Source organism: Pelobates fuscus, chromosome 8 (assembly GCF_036172605.1).
Source record: "Pelobates fuscus isolate aPelFus1 chromosome 8, aPelFus1.pri, whole genome shotgun sequence".
Lineage (NCBI taxonomy): Eukaryota > Metazoa > Chordata > Amphibia > Anura > Pelobatidae > Pelobates > Pelobates fuscus.
Window position 1 is genome coordinate 169,039,674 of NC_086324.1, and position 18,957 is coordinate 169,058,630.

The 18,957-nt window shown below is 42.5% G+C and overlaps 1 protein-coding gene across 1 annotated transcript; it reads right to left on the minus strand.

Moving 5' to 3' along the window:
* Window positions 1-4,474: 4,474 nt before the first annotated feature.
* LOC134571004 (galanin receptor 2b-like) lies at window positions 4,475-14,986 on the minus strand. The gene is made up of 3 exons (XM_063429035.1): window positions 14,959-14,986; window positions 6,508-6,898; window positions 4,475-6,309 (listed from the first exon to the last, which is right to left on the minus strand). The coding sequence occupies exons 1-3, from the start codon at window positions 14,960-14,962 to the stop codon at window positions 5,574-5,576; spliced, it is 1,131 nt and encodes a 376-aa protein (XP_063285105.1). The 5' UTR covers window positions 14,963-14,986; the 3' UTR covers window positions 4,475-5,573.
* Window positions 14,987-18,957: the final 3,971 nt, after the last annotated feature.

Consider the following 18,957-nt stretch of genomic DNA (forward strand, 5'->3'; position numbering starts at 1 on the left):
CCAATCTTCCCCATAACCCTAAACTTTCCCAAACCACCCCTATTTCTAGCCGAGTCTTTTCCCAACCTTAACTGTATCCCAATCACTTCTCCACTCTGCACCCAAGCCCAAGCTCTCCCACAACCCTAAATGTATCACAACCACCCACCCCCTAAACCTAGCCCAATCTTCCCCTCAACCCTAAACTTCTCCCAATCATCCCTACACCCTGAACCTTCCCCTAACCCTAAACCTGTCCTAATCAACCCTTAACCAAATCTTCCCCTCTACCCTAAACATATCCCAACCACCTTCTACCCTAAACCGAGCCCAACATTCCCCTCAACCCTAATCTTATTCCAATCATCCTTTTATTCTAAATCTAGCCAGATCTTCTCTTTAACTCTAAACAAATCTCAACCACCCACCACCGTAAACTTACCCCAATCTTCCCTCAAACAAAATTTATCTCAAACAATCCTTAACCTAAACTCCAACCTTCCCTAACCCTAAATGTATCCCAACCATCCTTCAACACTAAACCTTCCCCAAACTCTGCTAACCCTATGTTCATTTCAACTTCCTCCTAATCCGAAATTTACCCCAATCTCCCCTACTCTCAACTTATACTAACCTCTTCCCTTAAACTTAACAATAAACTTTCTTAGCAGAACCTCCTCTTATTCCGACGTACCCTCTAAACTCAACCTTTTGTTAAAATCCCTTCTAACTCTAATCTTACCTTGAAACTATATATTCATATGAACACAGCAATATTTCTCTTCTGCTGCTGTATTAAAACTCACTTTTTTAATGGCGCAATTTAAACACATCTATTTTTACTGCAGGAAGTGCAGTTCGTTTTTACAGTACTAATTGCTGTGCGTTATGCTAAGTCCTACACATAGCCCTGGGGTCACAGGCTACAGCTGATGTTACCTAGCCATTTCTAATCAGTTAGTTGGCTTCTGACGGAGCAGATCTGAGCGTCAAAAAGGCAACAGAAATTGCCATATCGACATCCCTTTGAAAGCAATTTAATTAATCTCTCAATATGAAGGACGCGTGCATCCGGCTTTGTTGAGTCAAATTAGATTAATTGATTAATTAAACAGTTGCCAGGTAACATAATTGTGTTAAGTAGTTGTAATTTATAATAATAACGTTTGCTGAGTCAATGCCGTTAGATTGGAGAGGTGCAGTTGTCAAAAGAAGCAAGAGATGGTATAACACTGCTGGTTAGAGCAACACAGAGATTAAAAGATCAAATCTCATATAAAAGAAATTGTACTTCACTTGGGTGAGAGAACTAATTGGTGTTCATTAGCAAATGAAGACATTCTAAATCAAATAAATCAGCCTATTTGTGTCTCTGAATCTATAAAAGCCGTCATTCTACCCGTTTCAGGAATATTGGCTGGATTCTATTCAAGGTATTTGCTCCTAAGGAGAGAAACTGTTGGCTATTGTATTATCGCATTATCGTTCAAGTTAGCCTTACAAGGGAATTGTAATCTTTAAAAGAGAATAGGAACCATTTCTTGACTTTACTATGTTTCACGTTTGATTATAGTGGGTTACAGATTTTCTAGCCCCTCCAAAAATGATACACAATGTATATTTTTGCCTAACATTTGACATTAAAGGGACACTATTGTCAACAAAATAACTTTAGCTTAATGAAGCAGTTTTGGTGTATAGATCATACCCCTGCAATCACACTGCTCAGTTATCTGTAATTTAGGAGCTAAATCACTTTGTTTATACAACTCTAGTAATACCTATATGCATGTGACTTTCACAGCCTTCCTAAACACTTCCTGTAAAGTGAGATCTAATGTTTATACTTCCTTTATTGTACATTCTGTTTAATATAGAATGTATTATCTCCTGCTCTGTTGATAGCCTTCTAAACACTGCAAGGGCAGCATACATAAATTTTTTTCTAAACCAAGTTAATATCTAGTTGAAAATGAAACCATTTTGTAATCATGCAGGCTGTGCTGGTCACAACCAGGGGAGCTGTGGCTAGGGTTGCATAAGCAGAAACAAAAGTGATTTAACTCCTAAATGGCAGATAATTGAGAAGTGATACTGCAGGGGCAAGATCTATACACCAAAACTGCTTCATGAAGCCAAAGTTCTTTTGATCTCTATAGTGTCCATTTAAATATGAATTCCCTGTAATTCACACTTTAATCACCTTGGGAAATGATTCTGCAGATTGATAAATTGACAAATTAATAACAGTTTAAAACGTTTTCCTCCAAGAGGACAAGGCATAATAACTCATAATCCAAGAGTTTAATGTGTTAATAAGGTCAGCTGACTAGTAAATGTCATAATAAGGATGAAGAGGTAAAATAATTGGCTCTGGTTTTACAATTAGCTGTCAGACAAATATTAAATATCATTGTGACATTTGTGACACAATATTCTATTCAACATAGGACGGGATGTTCAACCACATGGCACTGAGAATGCTGACCTGTAAATCTGTTAACTGATGCCACCCGATGGTACGGCCATTGTGTTGCAGAACATAAACATTGTTCATCGATTGAGCATAATTCTGTGTCAGCCATCATCAAATTGAGACAAACGCTCCCAAATTTTAAGTGAGATTCCCTGCCGAAATATTCTCTTAGCATCCCCATAGTCTGTGTTAGTGACATCTTTCCTCTAAGCAATTATTCCATCCCCGCTACAATACTCCAAAGGAAAAAGAATTGAATACCATATTGAATTGATTAACTCACAGCGTCTCTTTTCATATAATATTCCTGCACGGGTCAATCCTTACGTAGCCATACCATCAGCAGATCCCCTTACCCATGGCTGTACCATCACTGGATCCCTCTGCCAAGAGTTTAATTTTCTTTTCAAAGGACCTTCTACTCCAAGACGCATCCCTTCTTGGCTTGGCTGCACTCTACTTATCATATCACCCCCCTCCTGCCCCCATTCCCCTATTGGTTGACTTATACCTCTCCCTATTACTGCCCCCTGCTCAGTCCCTGCATGATTTCCCAGAATCCTTACTTCTGCCCCCTTTCCCCGGTAACTTCTAACTTAAAGGGGGGGCCACATGACTGCTGCACACCTCATATCTGAAGTTACCCCTCATTTCATGATATTATTGAGAAAAATATGCATCTTATTTGTGTCCCCAAAAGCAACTGACTGGGCCTAAATGTGGCCTACCTCTTCTCCAACCTCATTTTAGACAGATCTTGTAAGCTATATTGCCAGTGGATTCCCTGCACCCCATTACCCATAGGATGGATTCCCTGCACCCCATTACCCATAGGATGGAACCCCTGCACCCCATTACCCATAGGATGGATTTCCTGTTCCCCATTACCCATAGGATGGATTCCCTGCACCCCATTACCCATAGGATGGAACCCCTGCACCCCATTACCCATAGGATGGATTTCCTGTTCCCCATTACCCATAGGATGGATTCCCTGCACCCCATTACCCATAGGATGGATTTCCTGTTCCCCATTACCCATAGGATGGATTCCCTGCACCGCATTACTCATAGGATGGATTCCCTGCACCCCATTACTCATAGGATGGATTCCCTGCACCCCATTACCCATAGGATGGATTTCCTGTTCCCCATTACCCATAGGATGGATTTCCTGTTCCCCATTACCCATAGGATTGATTCCCTGCACCCCATTACCCATAGAACAAGCTGTGACCCCCTTTATCCCTTGGTTTCCCGGTGAATGTGTATGTATTTCCACCAGCTGGTGAAGATTGATGTTATATGCTTGGAATCTTTAGTTTACAAATACACATATGAATGGTTTATATGGCTAAATGTTTAGTTACAGATAGAGATCAGGCAATAAATCCCATTTTTTGTTTAGTCCCATTACACCTCCAGGCCGAGGAAGCCTCTAATCCAGCACTGCCTACACATTAATGATACTAGCGGGACCGCTACGCGGACATGGGCAATGTCTCACTAATGCCACGTCAATGATTCGTGTGACAGCCAGAGGAAAAAAAATAATTCAAACCGAACTCGAGGGAGGTAACAAAATAATATTTTACCATAAACACTGCAGGGTTGTAGAACCAGCAAAACTGTCATTTTAAGCAAACTTTCCATTTTATTTATTTATTTATTTTTGATAAAACCTGAGCCTTAGTCTTGTTCTTCTCTCCCAGTTAAGATATTGTTGTCTTAAATTATCACTTGCCCCCTCCCCCTTAGGGATATTGTACCAGCTCCTCACCATCCTCACCTGGAGCAAAATTCTGCCACCTGTGAGAACTCCTGTGGTGATTTGTCAGGAATGCTAAATTAATTTCAAATTGTAGTCCAAATTAGCAAAATTTGAAAAAAAAAAAAATGAAGTCAGCTCTGTTTTCAGATTTGACGTTTTTTTGGCATCATATTTGAAATTAATTTGAAATTCTTGAGAATTCCACTTTATTGAATAACCCTGTCGAAGTTGGACCTCTCTTGCTTGGTCCAAAGTCTGACACAACCTCGTGATGGCAAGTCTTAAATGATTTTACGAGGGGCAGATGAGTAGGCCCAGTTTTTAGCAAGCATCAATTAAATACTTCAATGCTGTGTTTCAGCCATTTGGTTTAAGAGAAGAAATCCAAAGGACAACATTTAATATGATTTCTGGAAAGTCCACAAATGTAATTGAACCATAAATATATATAAATATAAACGAAAAGTCAGAACCAGTCTTTGTTAATGGTGTATCCGGCTGGTGATGTTGGAGCTGAAGCCTACAACACATAAAGGATAGAATGTGTTCATAGTCAAATTACTAAACAACTTAAGGGAGGAGAAACTACAAGTTGTAAAACAAGACCGTACAACTGAAGGATCATGGGATAGAGCCCGTTATACACCTGAGAATGTTGTTAATAGGTGTAGCCACTTTTTATATGACTTCTGAAGTCCTTCACCACATCCATCCAATGTGCCCATATCTTCTCAAAATCTCTATAGCAAAAAGAGAATTTAGTATCTATTCAGAATATCTCAGGTGGCTTGTATTACTTGAGTAATCTGCACTGTTCATCAGGGGACAAGGATGAACTCCAGCAATGAATTTCATGACCAACAGTCCATGTTTCATCAGTATCCTGAAAGGAACACAATTGGGTAGTATCAAGAACCATTGGTTATCCTCGAGAAGCACTGATTGAAAAGGTGTCCATTGACATTGCGCCAGTAAATCAAGTCAATGGTTTGTGTAACCATCAAAAAATGTATAGTCATGTATAATATTTCCATTAATAATATAAACTATACTAATAATTTTTCCATGGTTTAACCTGACTTACTCTCCAGGTGTTTGGGCCACAGTTTATTGCTCTTTGTCATCTCCTTAAAAAAGTTATAAACTATGTTAACTCCAGAAATGGTTAAGTGTATATCACCATGTAATGAATGTAGGTGAGTTAAACTGTGCATTGTATCTGGAATCTGTTTTAGAGTTTGGAAATTTAAGTTTATTTTTCCCAAAAACATTTTTTAGATTTGATGTACAATATTAGAGAAAATGTGAAACATTTGGAGATTTTAATTATGTAGTTTTGGCAACAGCTCATGGAGTTACTAGAGGCCTGGAGGAATCTGAATTACTTGCACCAGCTTGGCATCCACTTCTTTTTCCATGTTCTTCATTTATCTGGGACACCTCAGTGGAGGCAACATCAAATCCTGGCTCAGCGTTGACTGCCTGTACCACATGGACCTTGTTTCGACCTTTCTTCCTCAGAAGACAGCTGAAAACCTTCTGGAACCCCTTACGGAAATGCTTTGACACCAAGGCATAGACAATAGGATTGAGGCAAGAGTTGGCATAAGCCATGCAGTGAGAAAGTAAGCGAAATGCATAGGTTGTTTGATTGAAGGGAAAATCGCCATAAAGATAACACATGACCACTACATGGTGGGGAAGCCAGCAAAGACAGAAGAGGACGGTCACAATAATGATCATCTTGGTAACCTTCCTTTTGGCTTTTTTGGATTCTGACATATCCTCCAGTGGATTAACAGCTGTCCATAGATACTTAATGGTTCTGGTGTAAGACAAGCTCACAATAAGCACGGGGATAACATAACCAACAATAAAAGTGCCTGTATCCATAATCTTACGTGTCCTTTCCTTCCACCCTGGCATGCAAATATGGCTGGTCTCATAGTCCATTAAGTCATAGTAACTCAGGTATGGCCCAGCAAACACTACAGAAAGGCCCCATATGACAGCCATGGTAGCTACTGCATTGTATGGAGTCCGAAGCTCACGAGACCGCAGGGGGTAACGGATTGCCAGATACCTGTGATTGAAAAAGAAAAGGTGGAAAAGATAAACTATTAGTAACTTGGCATATGGTCATTATCACAACATTTTAATCGTAGAAAAATAATCAAAAACAAAAGTTGCCAACAGTGACATTTTTAGAAGCACAGGAATGGGTCCATAATTTTTAATTAATATTTTCAAATGAATATTTTATTGTGAGGCACAGACGCACCTGTCTACAGACACTGCTGCAAGCGTGAAGCTGCTGGCATACATGGTAAGATAGATGAAAAAGTGGACAGCTTTGCACATGAAAGCTCCGAAGACCCAGTCCTCCAAAGAGTAGATGGTGGCTTGGAATGGAACACAGAAGATAATGAAGGAGACATCTGCAACACTGAGATTAAGGATGAAGAGATTGGTGGTGTTCGGTGTTCTCTGTCCACTTCTCAGAACGACGGCAAGTACTAAGCTGTTCCCCACAGTTCCAAGTAGGAAAATGAGAGAGAATATAACCGGAACTACCACACTGGCTGGATTGAAGAGACTGAGGTCTGATGAATTCCAGGGGACAGCAAGGCCAGCAAAGTCATCGTGGTCCGACATGAGTCCTGCTGGCAGGCCTACAAAAGAAGATATTTCTAAAGTAAGTGTTTTACCAACATAAAGCTATTACTGTTTTCATTTTCAATCAGATCTTACAGCGCAATGTGTTTATTTTAAACGTTCGTATCGTCTATGCTGTTAACTGAACTTTAATCACACACAGGAGGGTCCTGCAGGCTTTCGATGCCCCCAACTCACTCTCTTTGCTTCTGTGAGACTTAAAGTAGCCAAATCTGGAAATATAATAATGACACAAGTTTTCTGCTATCAACGTGTCTAACAGGTCAGTGATCTAAAACAAACATTATGGAGTGTTGACAAGACCAAATCTAGAATCAAACTGGAAACAATTCTCCATCTCATATAATTTACCTTCTTGGCTGTTGTCCTAAAATATGATGTTGAATTCTATAGTTTCTCCAGTTGCCTGTAATCCAAGGTATTATATTTTATGTCTCTTTATGATTAACCCCTGTGTCTCTTCCCTAAGCTCGCTTTATTCTGACTCAGTAGCATTCAGCATGAACTTTCTGTATTATCAAGCTAAGATCATATAGAGCGGTATCTGTATCAGTAGGGAGCCCAAATACACAGGCAAAGAACGGATTTATTTCTGCTTATTATATTACATTTATTGCAATGTGTCTCCTGGCGACTGCGTTTTCATATAAACAACAAATCAGGAGCTTCTTGTCAGAAATAAAAAAAATAAGCTTGCTGCACGCAATAACCGTGCCAAAAACAATCAACGGTAAATGGGTCGTTTTCTCTGAACTCTATTGGAAAGGGTATACGCAAATCGCAGATAAAATGGAAACTCATGGAGGTCAGAGTTATGGGTGAACTACAGACAACCCAAATCCTCTCTTACTGACGGGATTATTTACTGAAATGTGAACAATCAGGAATTAAAACTGAATTTCCAATAAAAAACAACAACAAAATCCTGAAAACGGACACTCAGCCTATCAAAGACGTCTAATTTTAGGCTTTAGCCTTTGACATAGAGCAGATAGCCAGGGCCAGACCGATGGGGTGCCCGACTGAAGAACTATTGGGGTTAAACCATTCATTCATTGTTTAACCTTTCACTTAAGCCGGCGCCAGTCAACTCCTCACACCATAACAACTTAATTGTGATGAAGCTGTTATTTTGGCCAGGGCGGTCCTTCAATGTACCAATTTGATAAATATGCTAGATGGCCACAAGGAAGACTGGGGTGGAGAACATCTCTGCTGGAAGCCCAGATATCTTCTCTCTCTTCTTAGATATATCTGGGGAGGGGGTTTAGATATGTTTTTATTTTCTAGAAAGATATACAAAAAAAGAAATGTCTTTTCAGAGTAAGCGGAAGGTGGAACAAACTATAAAAATGGAAATCAGTGGGGATGAATGGAAAGTGAAAGTCACATGGTGCTAAGAGTCGTATAAAATACGTAGAGTTTCAAATCAGTTCTTGGGGAATTTGGAGGGAAAGGCTGCGGTGGAAGTGATAGAAGAGAGTGATTATTATTTTATCAAAACTGGAGGTTGTAGGTTTAAAAAAATTCCAAACAAAAATATTGCAGCAACAGAGCCCCCAGTGGCATGTTTTTGCATTGCACACCTCAATCAATGTTTTCTTTTCCCCCTCTTCAAAGGTATAAAAGCTGAAATGATTTAACGCAGTGAAGGAGATGAGATATCTTTAGACTGACACAAATCTTTTAGAACTATTACAGGGAGCAAGCGTTTAGAGCAGTGATGCCCAGGTCTCTCCGGACTTCATTTCCCACAATACTCATTCCCACATTTCTCGTTCCCAGATCTACAATGTTGGACAGACGGCAGATTTCTCACAGTCACCGTGTGCTCTGAATACAGAAATACAGGTTCTTCAATAAACGCGAATTGCACTAATTAATGCTACGCACTGCTTTCCCCCCCGGCAAAGACTCTAACCTCTTTGGGGAGACAAAATCTAATTAAAACGCAACTATCAAACATAAAGCTACACTACTATCTAATATAGCTCTGCATGAAAATGGCACGAAAAAAATCAAGGGGAACTAATTTGCTGAAGTGGAGAAAAATTATATTTGGAAAGGGTTATTGCCTGACAAGAGATTGGGAATCTTCCTGTTAAAGGGGTACAATTATTTTTGTAGGATTATTTTTACTATTCTGCTTTCTTAAAATAGTATGAGTTTGTGAGGTCTGCAAATCCACATTGTTACTCAATATTTATCAAAGACACACTTCACCGCCTAATAAAAGAAAGAATTTTTAAAAGCACTATTTAGTAAATATACCACCAATGAAAACATGTATGTACTACATTTTGCATTTTTTTTCATTGGGATATATCTAAAAAACAACTTATAAAGCTACAGATCTCTTGTCTGCTGCCTTTGCAAGCCCTCCCCTTCTAACCCCGCCCAGACTTTCTGTGGCTGTCCAATCATAGACTTCCCAATGCACCTCAGTGGGAAGTCTTTGCAAGGCAGGTGCTCTGGGCAATTGCTGCCTCTCGAGTTTAGCTTAACCAAACCAGGAAGTTAGAGGACCAGATGTGTGATCGATAGCAAGTGGTGTAACAAGGTTGATTTATAAAAGTGTCAATTTCTGTTGAAATCTAGTCTTTTTGTAAAATGATTAAGAAACAGAGGACACACTCTTCACATATAAAGAACTTCAGCAAGTTAAACTGCTTTAGGTGCTTGTTTGGGGTGTGATTCAGAGAAAAACAACGTCTCGTTTGTTCTTGTGCTGTTTTCAGGGTTGGTTTGGGATCAGAATGTATTTTCTTTTGTGTAAAAGCGGTTGCTGCACAGTACTGTTTATTCCTGATATTGTAAATGTACAAAGTGTAAAGGTTCCATTTTCAACACACAAAAAAAATACAACAAATTAAATATCTAATTTTTAAAAGCGATTTCTACATTTTTATATATAATCGTGTTGGATTAGTCACCTTGAGAATTAAAGTGAATAGAATTAAAGGGACACTTTTATTTATATATTTATAGTTCATTTCTCCACTGATTTTGGGAGTTAACCCTTTCCCCTCCAGGGTGGAGAAGATTGGTGCCATTGGTTTTGGTTTCCTCATAATAATAAATAATAGTTAATATTGATGCCAGCTGTCACGGGGAAATCTGGCGTTAGAGGGAAACAATGCCTAAAGGACAAATAATTTCTATATGAGGATTCTGCAATATATTCCTACATTCATACATAGAGATATAATATATATCACCAATGTGCATGCTTTGTTTAGAGAGCTTTCGTTTTCCATCTGAGCAGATCCTGAGTAGGATGATCCAGAATTATACAGACACTATGCACTCACACTCACTGTCTCACACTATGCACTCACACTCACTGTCTCACACTATGCACTCACACTCACTGTCTCACACTATGCACTAACACTCACTGTCTCACACTATGCACTCACACTCACTGTCTCACACTATGCACTCACACTCACTGTCTCACACTATGCACTCACACACACTGTCTCACACTATGCACTAACACTCACTGTCTCACACTATGCACTCACACTCACTGTTTCACACTATGCACTCACACTCACTGTCTCACACTATGCACTAACACTCACTGTCTCACACTATGCACTAACACTCACTGTCTCACACTATGCACTCACACTCACTGTCTCACACTATGCACTAACACTCACTGTCTCACACTATGCACTCACACACACTGTCTCACACTATGCACTAACACTCACTGTCGCACACTATGCACTCACACACACTGTCTCACACTATGCACTAACACTCACTGTCTCACACTATGCACTCACACTCACTGTCTCACACTATGCACTCACACTCACTGTCTCACACTATGCACTAACACTCACTGTCTCACACTATGCACTAACACTCACTGTCTCACACTATGCACTCACACTCACTGTCTCACACTATGCACTAACACTCACTGTCTCACACTATGCACTCACACTCACTGTCTCACACTATGCACTCACACACACTGTCTCACACTATGCACTCACACTCACTGTCTCACACTATGCACTCACACTCACTCTCTCACACTATGCACTCACACTCACTGTCTCACACTATGCACTAACACTCACTGTCTCACACTATGCACTCACACTCACTGTCTCACACTATGCACTCACACTCACTGTCTCACACTATGCACTAACACTCACACTAAACACACTATATTCTTATACCCACTCACACTAAACACACTATATTCTTATACCCACTCACACTAAACACACTATATTCTTATACCCACTCACACTAAACACATTGTATTCTTATACCCACTCACACTAAACACACAAAATTCTTATACCCACTCACACTAAACACACAGAATTCTTATACCCACGCACACTAAACACACTATATTCTTATACCCACTCACACTAAACACACTGTATTCTTACACTCACACTAAACACACTGCACCCTTACACTCACATTAAACACATTGTACTCTTACACTCACACTAAACACACTGCACTCTTACACTCACACTAAACACACTGCACTCTTGCACTCACATTAAACACACTGCACTCTTACACTCACACTAAACACACTGCACTCTTACACTCACAATAAACACACAATACTCTTACACTCACACTCACACTAAACACACTGCACTCTTACACTCACAGTAAACACACTGTACTCTTACACTCACACTAAACACACAATACTCTTACACTCACACTAAACACACTATATTCTTACACTCACACGAAACACACTGTATTCTTACATGCACACTAAACACACTGTATTCTTACACTCACACTAAACACACTGCATTCTAACACTCACACTAAACACACTGCACTCTTGCACTCACATTAAACACACTGCACTCTTACACTCACACTAAACACACTGCACTCTTACACTCACAATAAACACACAATACTCTTACACTCACACTAAACACACTGCACTCTTACACTCACAGTAAACACACTGTACTCTTACACTCACACTAAACACACAATACTCTTACACTCACACTAAACACACTATATTCTTACACTCACACGAAACACACTGTATTCTTACATGCACACTAAACACACTGTATTCTTACACTCACACTAAACACACTGCATTCTAACACTCACACTAAACACACTGCACTCTTACACTCACACTAAACTAGTTGTATTCTTACACTCACACTAAACACACTGCACTCTTACACTCACACTAAACACACTGTGCTCTTACACTCACACTAAACACACTGTATTCTTACACTCACACGAAACACACTGTTCTCTTACACTCACACTAAACACACTGCACTCTTACACTCACAGTAAACACACTGTACTCTTACACTCACACTAAACACACAATACTCTTACACTCACACTAAACACACTATATTCTTACACTCACACGAAACACACTGTATTCTTACATGCACACTAAACACACTGTATTCTTACACTCACACTAAACACACTGCATTCTAACACTCACACTAAACACACTGCACTCTTACACTCACACTAAACACACTGTGCTCTTACACTCACACTAAACACACTGTATTCTTACACTCACACGAAACACACTGTTCTCTTACACTCACACTAAACACACTGCACCCTTACACTCACATTAAACACATTGTACTCTTACACTCACATTAAACACACTGCACCCTTACACTCACAATGAACACACTGCACTCTTACACTCACAATAAACACACAATACTCTTACAATCACACTAAACACACTGCACTCTTACACTCACACCAAACACATTGTACTCTTACACTCACATTAAACACACTGCACTCTTACACTCACAATAAACACACAATACTCTTACACTCACACTAAACACACTGCAGTCTTACACTCACACTAAACACACTGCACTCTTACACTCACATTAAACACACTGCACTCTTACACTCACAAAAAACACACAATACTCTTACACTCACACTAAACACACTGCACTCTTACACTCACACTAAACACACAATACTCTTACACTCACACGAAACACACTAAACACACTGTATTCTTACACTCACACTAAACACACTAAACACACTGTATTCTAACACTCACACTAAACAAACTGCACTCTTACACTCACACAAAACACATTGTATTCTTACACTCACACGAAACACAGTGTACTCGTACACTCACACTAGACACACTGCACTCTTACACTCACACTAAACACACTGTATTCTTACACTCACACTAAACACACTGTATTCTCACACTCACACGAAACACAGTGTACTCGTACACTCACACTAAACACACTGCACTCTTACACTCACACTAAACACATCATATTCTTACACTCACACTAAACACACTGTATTCTTACACTCACAATAAACACACTGCACTCTTACACTCACACTAAACACACTGCACTCTTACACTCACACTAAACACACTGCACTCTTACACTCACACTAAACACATCATATTCTTACACTCTCACTAAACACACTGTATTCTTACACTCACAATAAACAAACTGCACTCTTACAGTCACGTTAAACACACTGTACGCTTACATTCACACTAAACACACTGTATTCTTACACTCACACTAAACACACTGTATTCTTACCCTCACACTAAACACATTGTATTCTTACACTCACACTAAACACACTGCACTCTTACACTCACGTTAAACACACAATACTCTAACACTCACACTAAACACACTGTATTCTTACACTCACAATAAATACACTGCACTCTTACACTCACACTAAACACACTGCACTCTTACACTCACACTAAACACACTGCATTCTAACACTTACACTAAACACACTGTACTCTTACACTCACACTAAACACACTGTGCTCTTACACTCACACTAAACACACTGCATTCTAACACTTACACTAAACACACTGTACTCTTACACTCACACTAAACACACTGCACTCTTACACTCACACTAAACACACTGTACTCTTACACTCACACTAAACACACTGTACTCTTACACTCACACTAAACACACTGCACTCTTACACTCACACTAAACACACTGTACTCTTACACTCACACTAAACACACTGCACTCTTACACTCACACTAAACACACTGCACTCTTACACTCACACTAAACACACTGGATTCTTACACTCACACTAAACACACAATACTCTTACACTCACACTAAACACACTGCATTCTAACACTTACACTAAACACACTGTGCTCTCACACTAACCCCCCCACAAGGTGTTTCATTTAGTGGCCAGGAAGCCCTGTAAATGAAAATATGCAAAACTGATGATCTTTCTGTCTCCATCTATATTCAGGTAAGTAGCTTTTAGATCAGCTTTCTATTATCCTTTTTTTCCTGGAAAAACTAACATCACCCACAAACCCTCTATCCTCTGCCCTCCACCCCAAAATATCCCTAAATCCACTTAATACGCCTCCAATTCTCCTCTACCTCCCCCTCTGTCCATAAACCTCCTGCACACACCTGATACTGAGCATGATGGGTAACGTAGTTCACAAACATCTGGAGTGCTGGGTTTAGCTCTCAATGCTCTCATCACCTTGTGTGGGATTATTAATCTGGGAGGTAGGTACTCAGTGTTATGTACCCAATGACACTCACACTATAGAGAACGTACAAAGTCTCATTTACCCTGACTCAGTTAACGTGCCCAGATGTTTTATCCTTTTTTTTTTTTTTTTAACAAAATTAGAAATGACTTTAATTTTGATTTTTTTTTGTTTAATCTTTGGATCAACTGTAGGAACAGAGATGTGTGAAAGTTTGATCTGATCGATTTGGTCCCTATTTTAGCCCAAATTGCTGTAATACTATGTCATCGTCTCAGTCCTAGAGGTATCTCAACCCTTTATCTCCTGAGTGTTCTTGTCCTAGAGGTGTTCTTAACTCAGGTGACTCCCAAGGCATCGCTGTATCATGTATCTTTCTCTGAGAGTTCTAGAACCCATGGTTTTAAGATATACTTACCCCCCACTCCCCTGGTACCTGTCCATGTACTCACCCATCCACTGAGCTGTCAGTCCTGGGGTGCTCTATGCACTCATGGGTCAAACCATGTGTGCCAGGACGTTGGGATGATATAAAATTTTCCTCTCTGTGTTTTGATTCCCACCAGGAGCAGAGCAGGTTAATCCTGGCTCAGGAAGCACACACAGAGCCGGCACAGCACACAGTGTACATCCCTGCTCAGTATATGGTCCACAATACAAATCCCAGCTCGCAGACTCTGGCTCTGCCAGTCGCTCGAACCTTGTACTATGTATGTGTGCTCCGCCTCTCCCTGCCAGGCAGATATAACTACAGCCCATCACACAACATCTGGGGGAAAGGTAGAGCACAGCCCATCATACAACATCTGGGGAAAGAGAGGGAGCACAGCCCATCATACAACATCTGGGGAGAGAGGGGAACACAGCTTATCACACAACATCTGGGGAGAGAGGGGAACACAGCCCATCATACAACATCTGGGGGAGAGGGGGATCACAGCCCATCACACAACATCTGGGGAGAGAGGGGAACACAGCCCATCATACAACATCTGGGGGAGAGGGGGATCACAACCCATCATACAACATCTGGGGAGAGAGGGGAACACAGCCCATCATACAACATCTGGGGGAGAGGGGGATCACAACCCATCATACAACATCTGGGGGAGAGGGGGAGCACAGCCCATCATACAACATCTGGGGGAGAGGGGGAGCACAGCCCATCATACAACATCTGGGGAAAGAGAGGGAGCACAGCCCATCATACAACATCTGGGGAGAGAGGGGAACACAGCTTATCACACAACATCTGGGGAGAGAGGGGAACACAGCCCATCATACAACATCTGGGGAGAGAGGGGATCACAGCTTATCACACAACATCTGGGGGATAGAGGGGGAGCACTGCCCATCACACAACATATGGGGGAAAGAGGGGGAGCACAGCCCATCATACAATATCTGGGGAGAGAGGGAGCACAGCCCATCATACAACATCTGGGGGAAGAGGTGGAGCACAGCCCATCACACAACATCTGGGGAAAGAGGGAGCACAGCCCATCATACAACATCTGGTGGAGTGGGGGGGAGCACAGCCCATCACACAACATCTGGGGAGAGAGGGAGCACAGCCCATCATACAACATCTGGGGAAGAGAGGGAGCACAGTCCATCATACAACATCTGGGGAGAGAGGGGGAGCACAGCCCATCATACAACATCTGGGGAAGAGAGGGAGCACAGCCCATCATACAACATCTGGGGAAGAGAGGGAGCACAGCCCATCATACAACATCTGGGGGAGAGAGGGAGCACAGCCCATCATACAACATCTGGGGGATAAAGGGGGAGCACTGCCCATCATACAACATCTGGGGGAGAGGGGGAGCACAGCCCATCATACAACATCTGGGAGGAGAGGGGGAGCACAGCCCATCATACAACATCTGGGAGGAGAGGGGGGCACAGCCAATCATACAACATCTGGGGAGAGAGGGAGCACAGCCCATCATACAACATCTGGGGGAGAGAGGGAGCACAGCCCATCATACAACATCTGGGGGATAAAGGGGGAGCACTGCCCATCATACAACATCTGGGGGAGAGGGGAGCACAGCCCATCATACAACATCTGGGGGAGAGGGGAGCACAGCCCATCATACAACATCTGGGGGAGAGGGGAGCACAGCCCATCATACAACATCTGGGTAGAGAGGGGGAGCACAGCCCATCATACAACATCTGGGAGGAGAGGGGGAGCACAGCCCATCATACAACATCTGGGGGAGAGGGGAGCACAGCCCATCATACAACATCTGGGAGGAGAGAGGGAGCACAGCCCATCATACAACATCTGGGTAGAGAGGGGGAGCACAGCCCATCATACAACATCTGGGTAGAGAGGGGGAGCACAGCCCATCATACAACATCTGGGAAGAGGGGGAGCACAGCCCATCATACAACATCTGGGGAAGAGAGGGAGCACAGCCCATCATACAACATCTGGGGGAGAGGGGGAGCACAGCCCATCATACAACATCTGGGGAGAGAGGGAGCACAGCCCATCATATAACATCTGGGGGAGAGAGGGAGCACAGCCCATCATACAACATCTGGGTAGAGAGGGGAGCACAGCCCATCATACAACATCTGGGGAGAGGGGGAGCACAGCCCATCATACAACATCTGGGGAGAGAGGGAGCACAGCCCATCATATAACATCTGGGGGAGAGAGGGAGCACAGCCCATCATACAACATCTGGGGTGAGAGGGAGAGCACAGCCCATCATACAACATCTGGGGTGAGAGGGAGAGCACAGCCCATCATACAACATCTGGGTAGAGAGGGGGAGCACAGCCCATCATACAACATCTGGGGGAGAGAGGGAGCACAGCCCATCATACAACATCTGGGGGAGAGGGGAGCACAGCCCATCATACAACATCTGGGGAAGAGAGGGAGCACAGCCCATCATACAACATCTGGGGGAGAGGGGGAGCACAGCCCATCATACAACATCTGGGTAGAGAGGGGGAGCACAGCCCATCATACAACATCTGGGTAGAGAGGGGGAGCACAGCCCATCATGCAACATCTGGGGAGAGGGGGAGCACAGCCCATCATACAACATCTGGGTAGAGAGGGGGAGCACAGCCCATCATACAACATCTGGGGGAGAGGGAGCACAGCCCATCATACAACATCTGGGGAGAGAGGGGGAGCACAGCCCATCATACAACATCTGGGGGAGAGGGGAGCACAGCCCATCATACAACATCTGGGTAGAGAGGGGGAGCAGATATAGAATTGTATGAGATCTGACTTAGCAGCCAGGTACAGGAAACAAATCTTCCAAATCAGAACACAAAGCTGTCCGCACAGGGGGGCCGTCTGCATTTACCCTCTCTCCCCAGATATTGTATGATGGGCTGTGCTCCCTCTCTCCCCCAGATGTTGTATGATGGGCTGTGCTCCCCCTCTCTACCCAGATGTTGTATGATGGGCTGTGCTCCCCTCTCTCCCCCAGATGTTGTATGATGGGCTGTGTTCCCCTCTCTCCCCAGATGTTGTATGATGGGCTGTGCTCCCCTCTCCCCCAGATGTTGTATGATGGGCTGTGCTCCCTCTCTCCCCCAGATGTTGTATTATGGGCTGTGCTCCCCCTCTCTACCCAGATGTTGTATGATGGGCTGTGCTCCCCTCTCTCCCCAGATGTATGATGGGCTGTGCTCCCTCTCTCCCCCAGATGTTGTATGATGGGCTGTGCTCCCCCTCTCTACCCAGATGTTGTATGATGGGCTGTGCTCCCCTCTCCCCCAGATGTTGTATGATGGGCTGTGCTCCCCTCTCCCCCAGATGTTGTATGATGGGCTGTGCTCCCTCTCTCCCCAGATGTTCTCCTGGATCTGAATTGTATAATCTCCTGGACGGTTCTCTGCAAACTGCAGTTTAGTGAGTAAATCCCTATTTGTTGCCTTGAAACGGTTGGAAGAGGCGAGACGTGATGATGGGACAAAGCACTTGTTACAATAGATTAAATCACTTTGTAGAGGAGTAAAGGTACAAATGGCTCTCGTTTATTTACGTGGAGACTGAGATTGGGACGCTTTACCAGTGTACGAAGCGAGGCGTTTATTAGAGCGTATTTACTATCATTATCGAGACAGTATTTAGTTCCCAATATAGAAGTTCAGTGCCTCTGACTGGTTTAGGACGTGGGAGGTTAAAATGTCAGGGGAAGCAGTTACAGCGTTATCGGGACGCTGAGAAAGAGACGCAAGAGGAGCGGGGAATTGGAAAGCAGAACAAATTAAATCGCAGTATACGAAAGAACGGTTACGGCAAATGATAGGATTGTCACCAAAATTAACACTTTCACTGCCAGCTGGTCCTTAGTCATTGGGGGAGATCTCAAAATCTTTCTCATTACATCATGACATTCATGGCATCCTATTGCTCAGTAAGGGTTAAATAGCAAGTTACTGGTAAAAAGTCACTACGAGTCTCT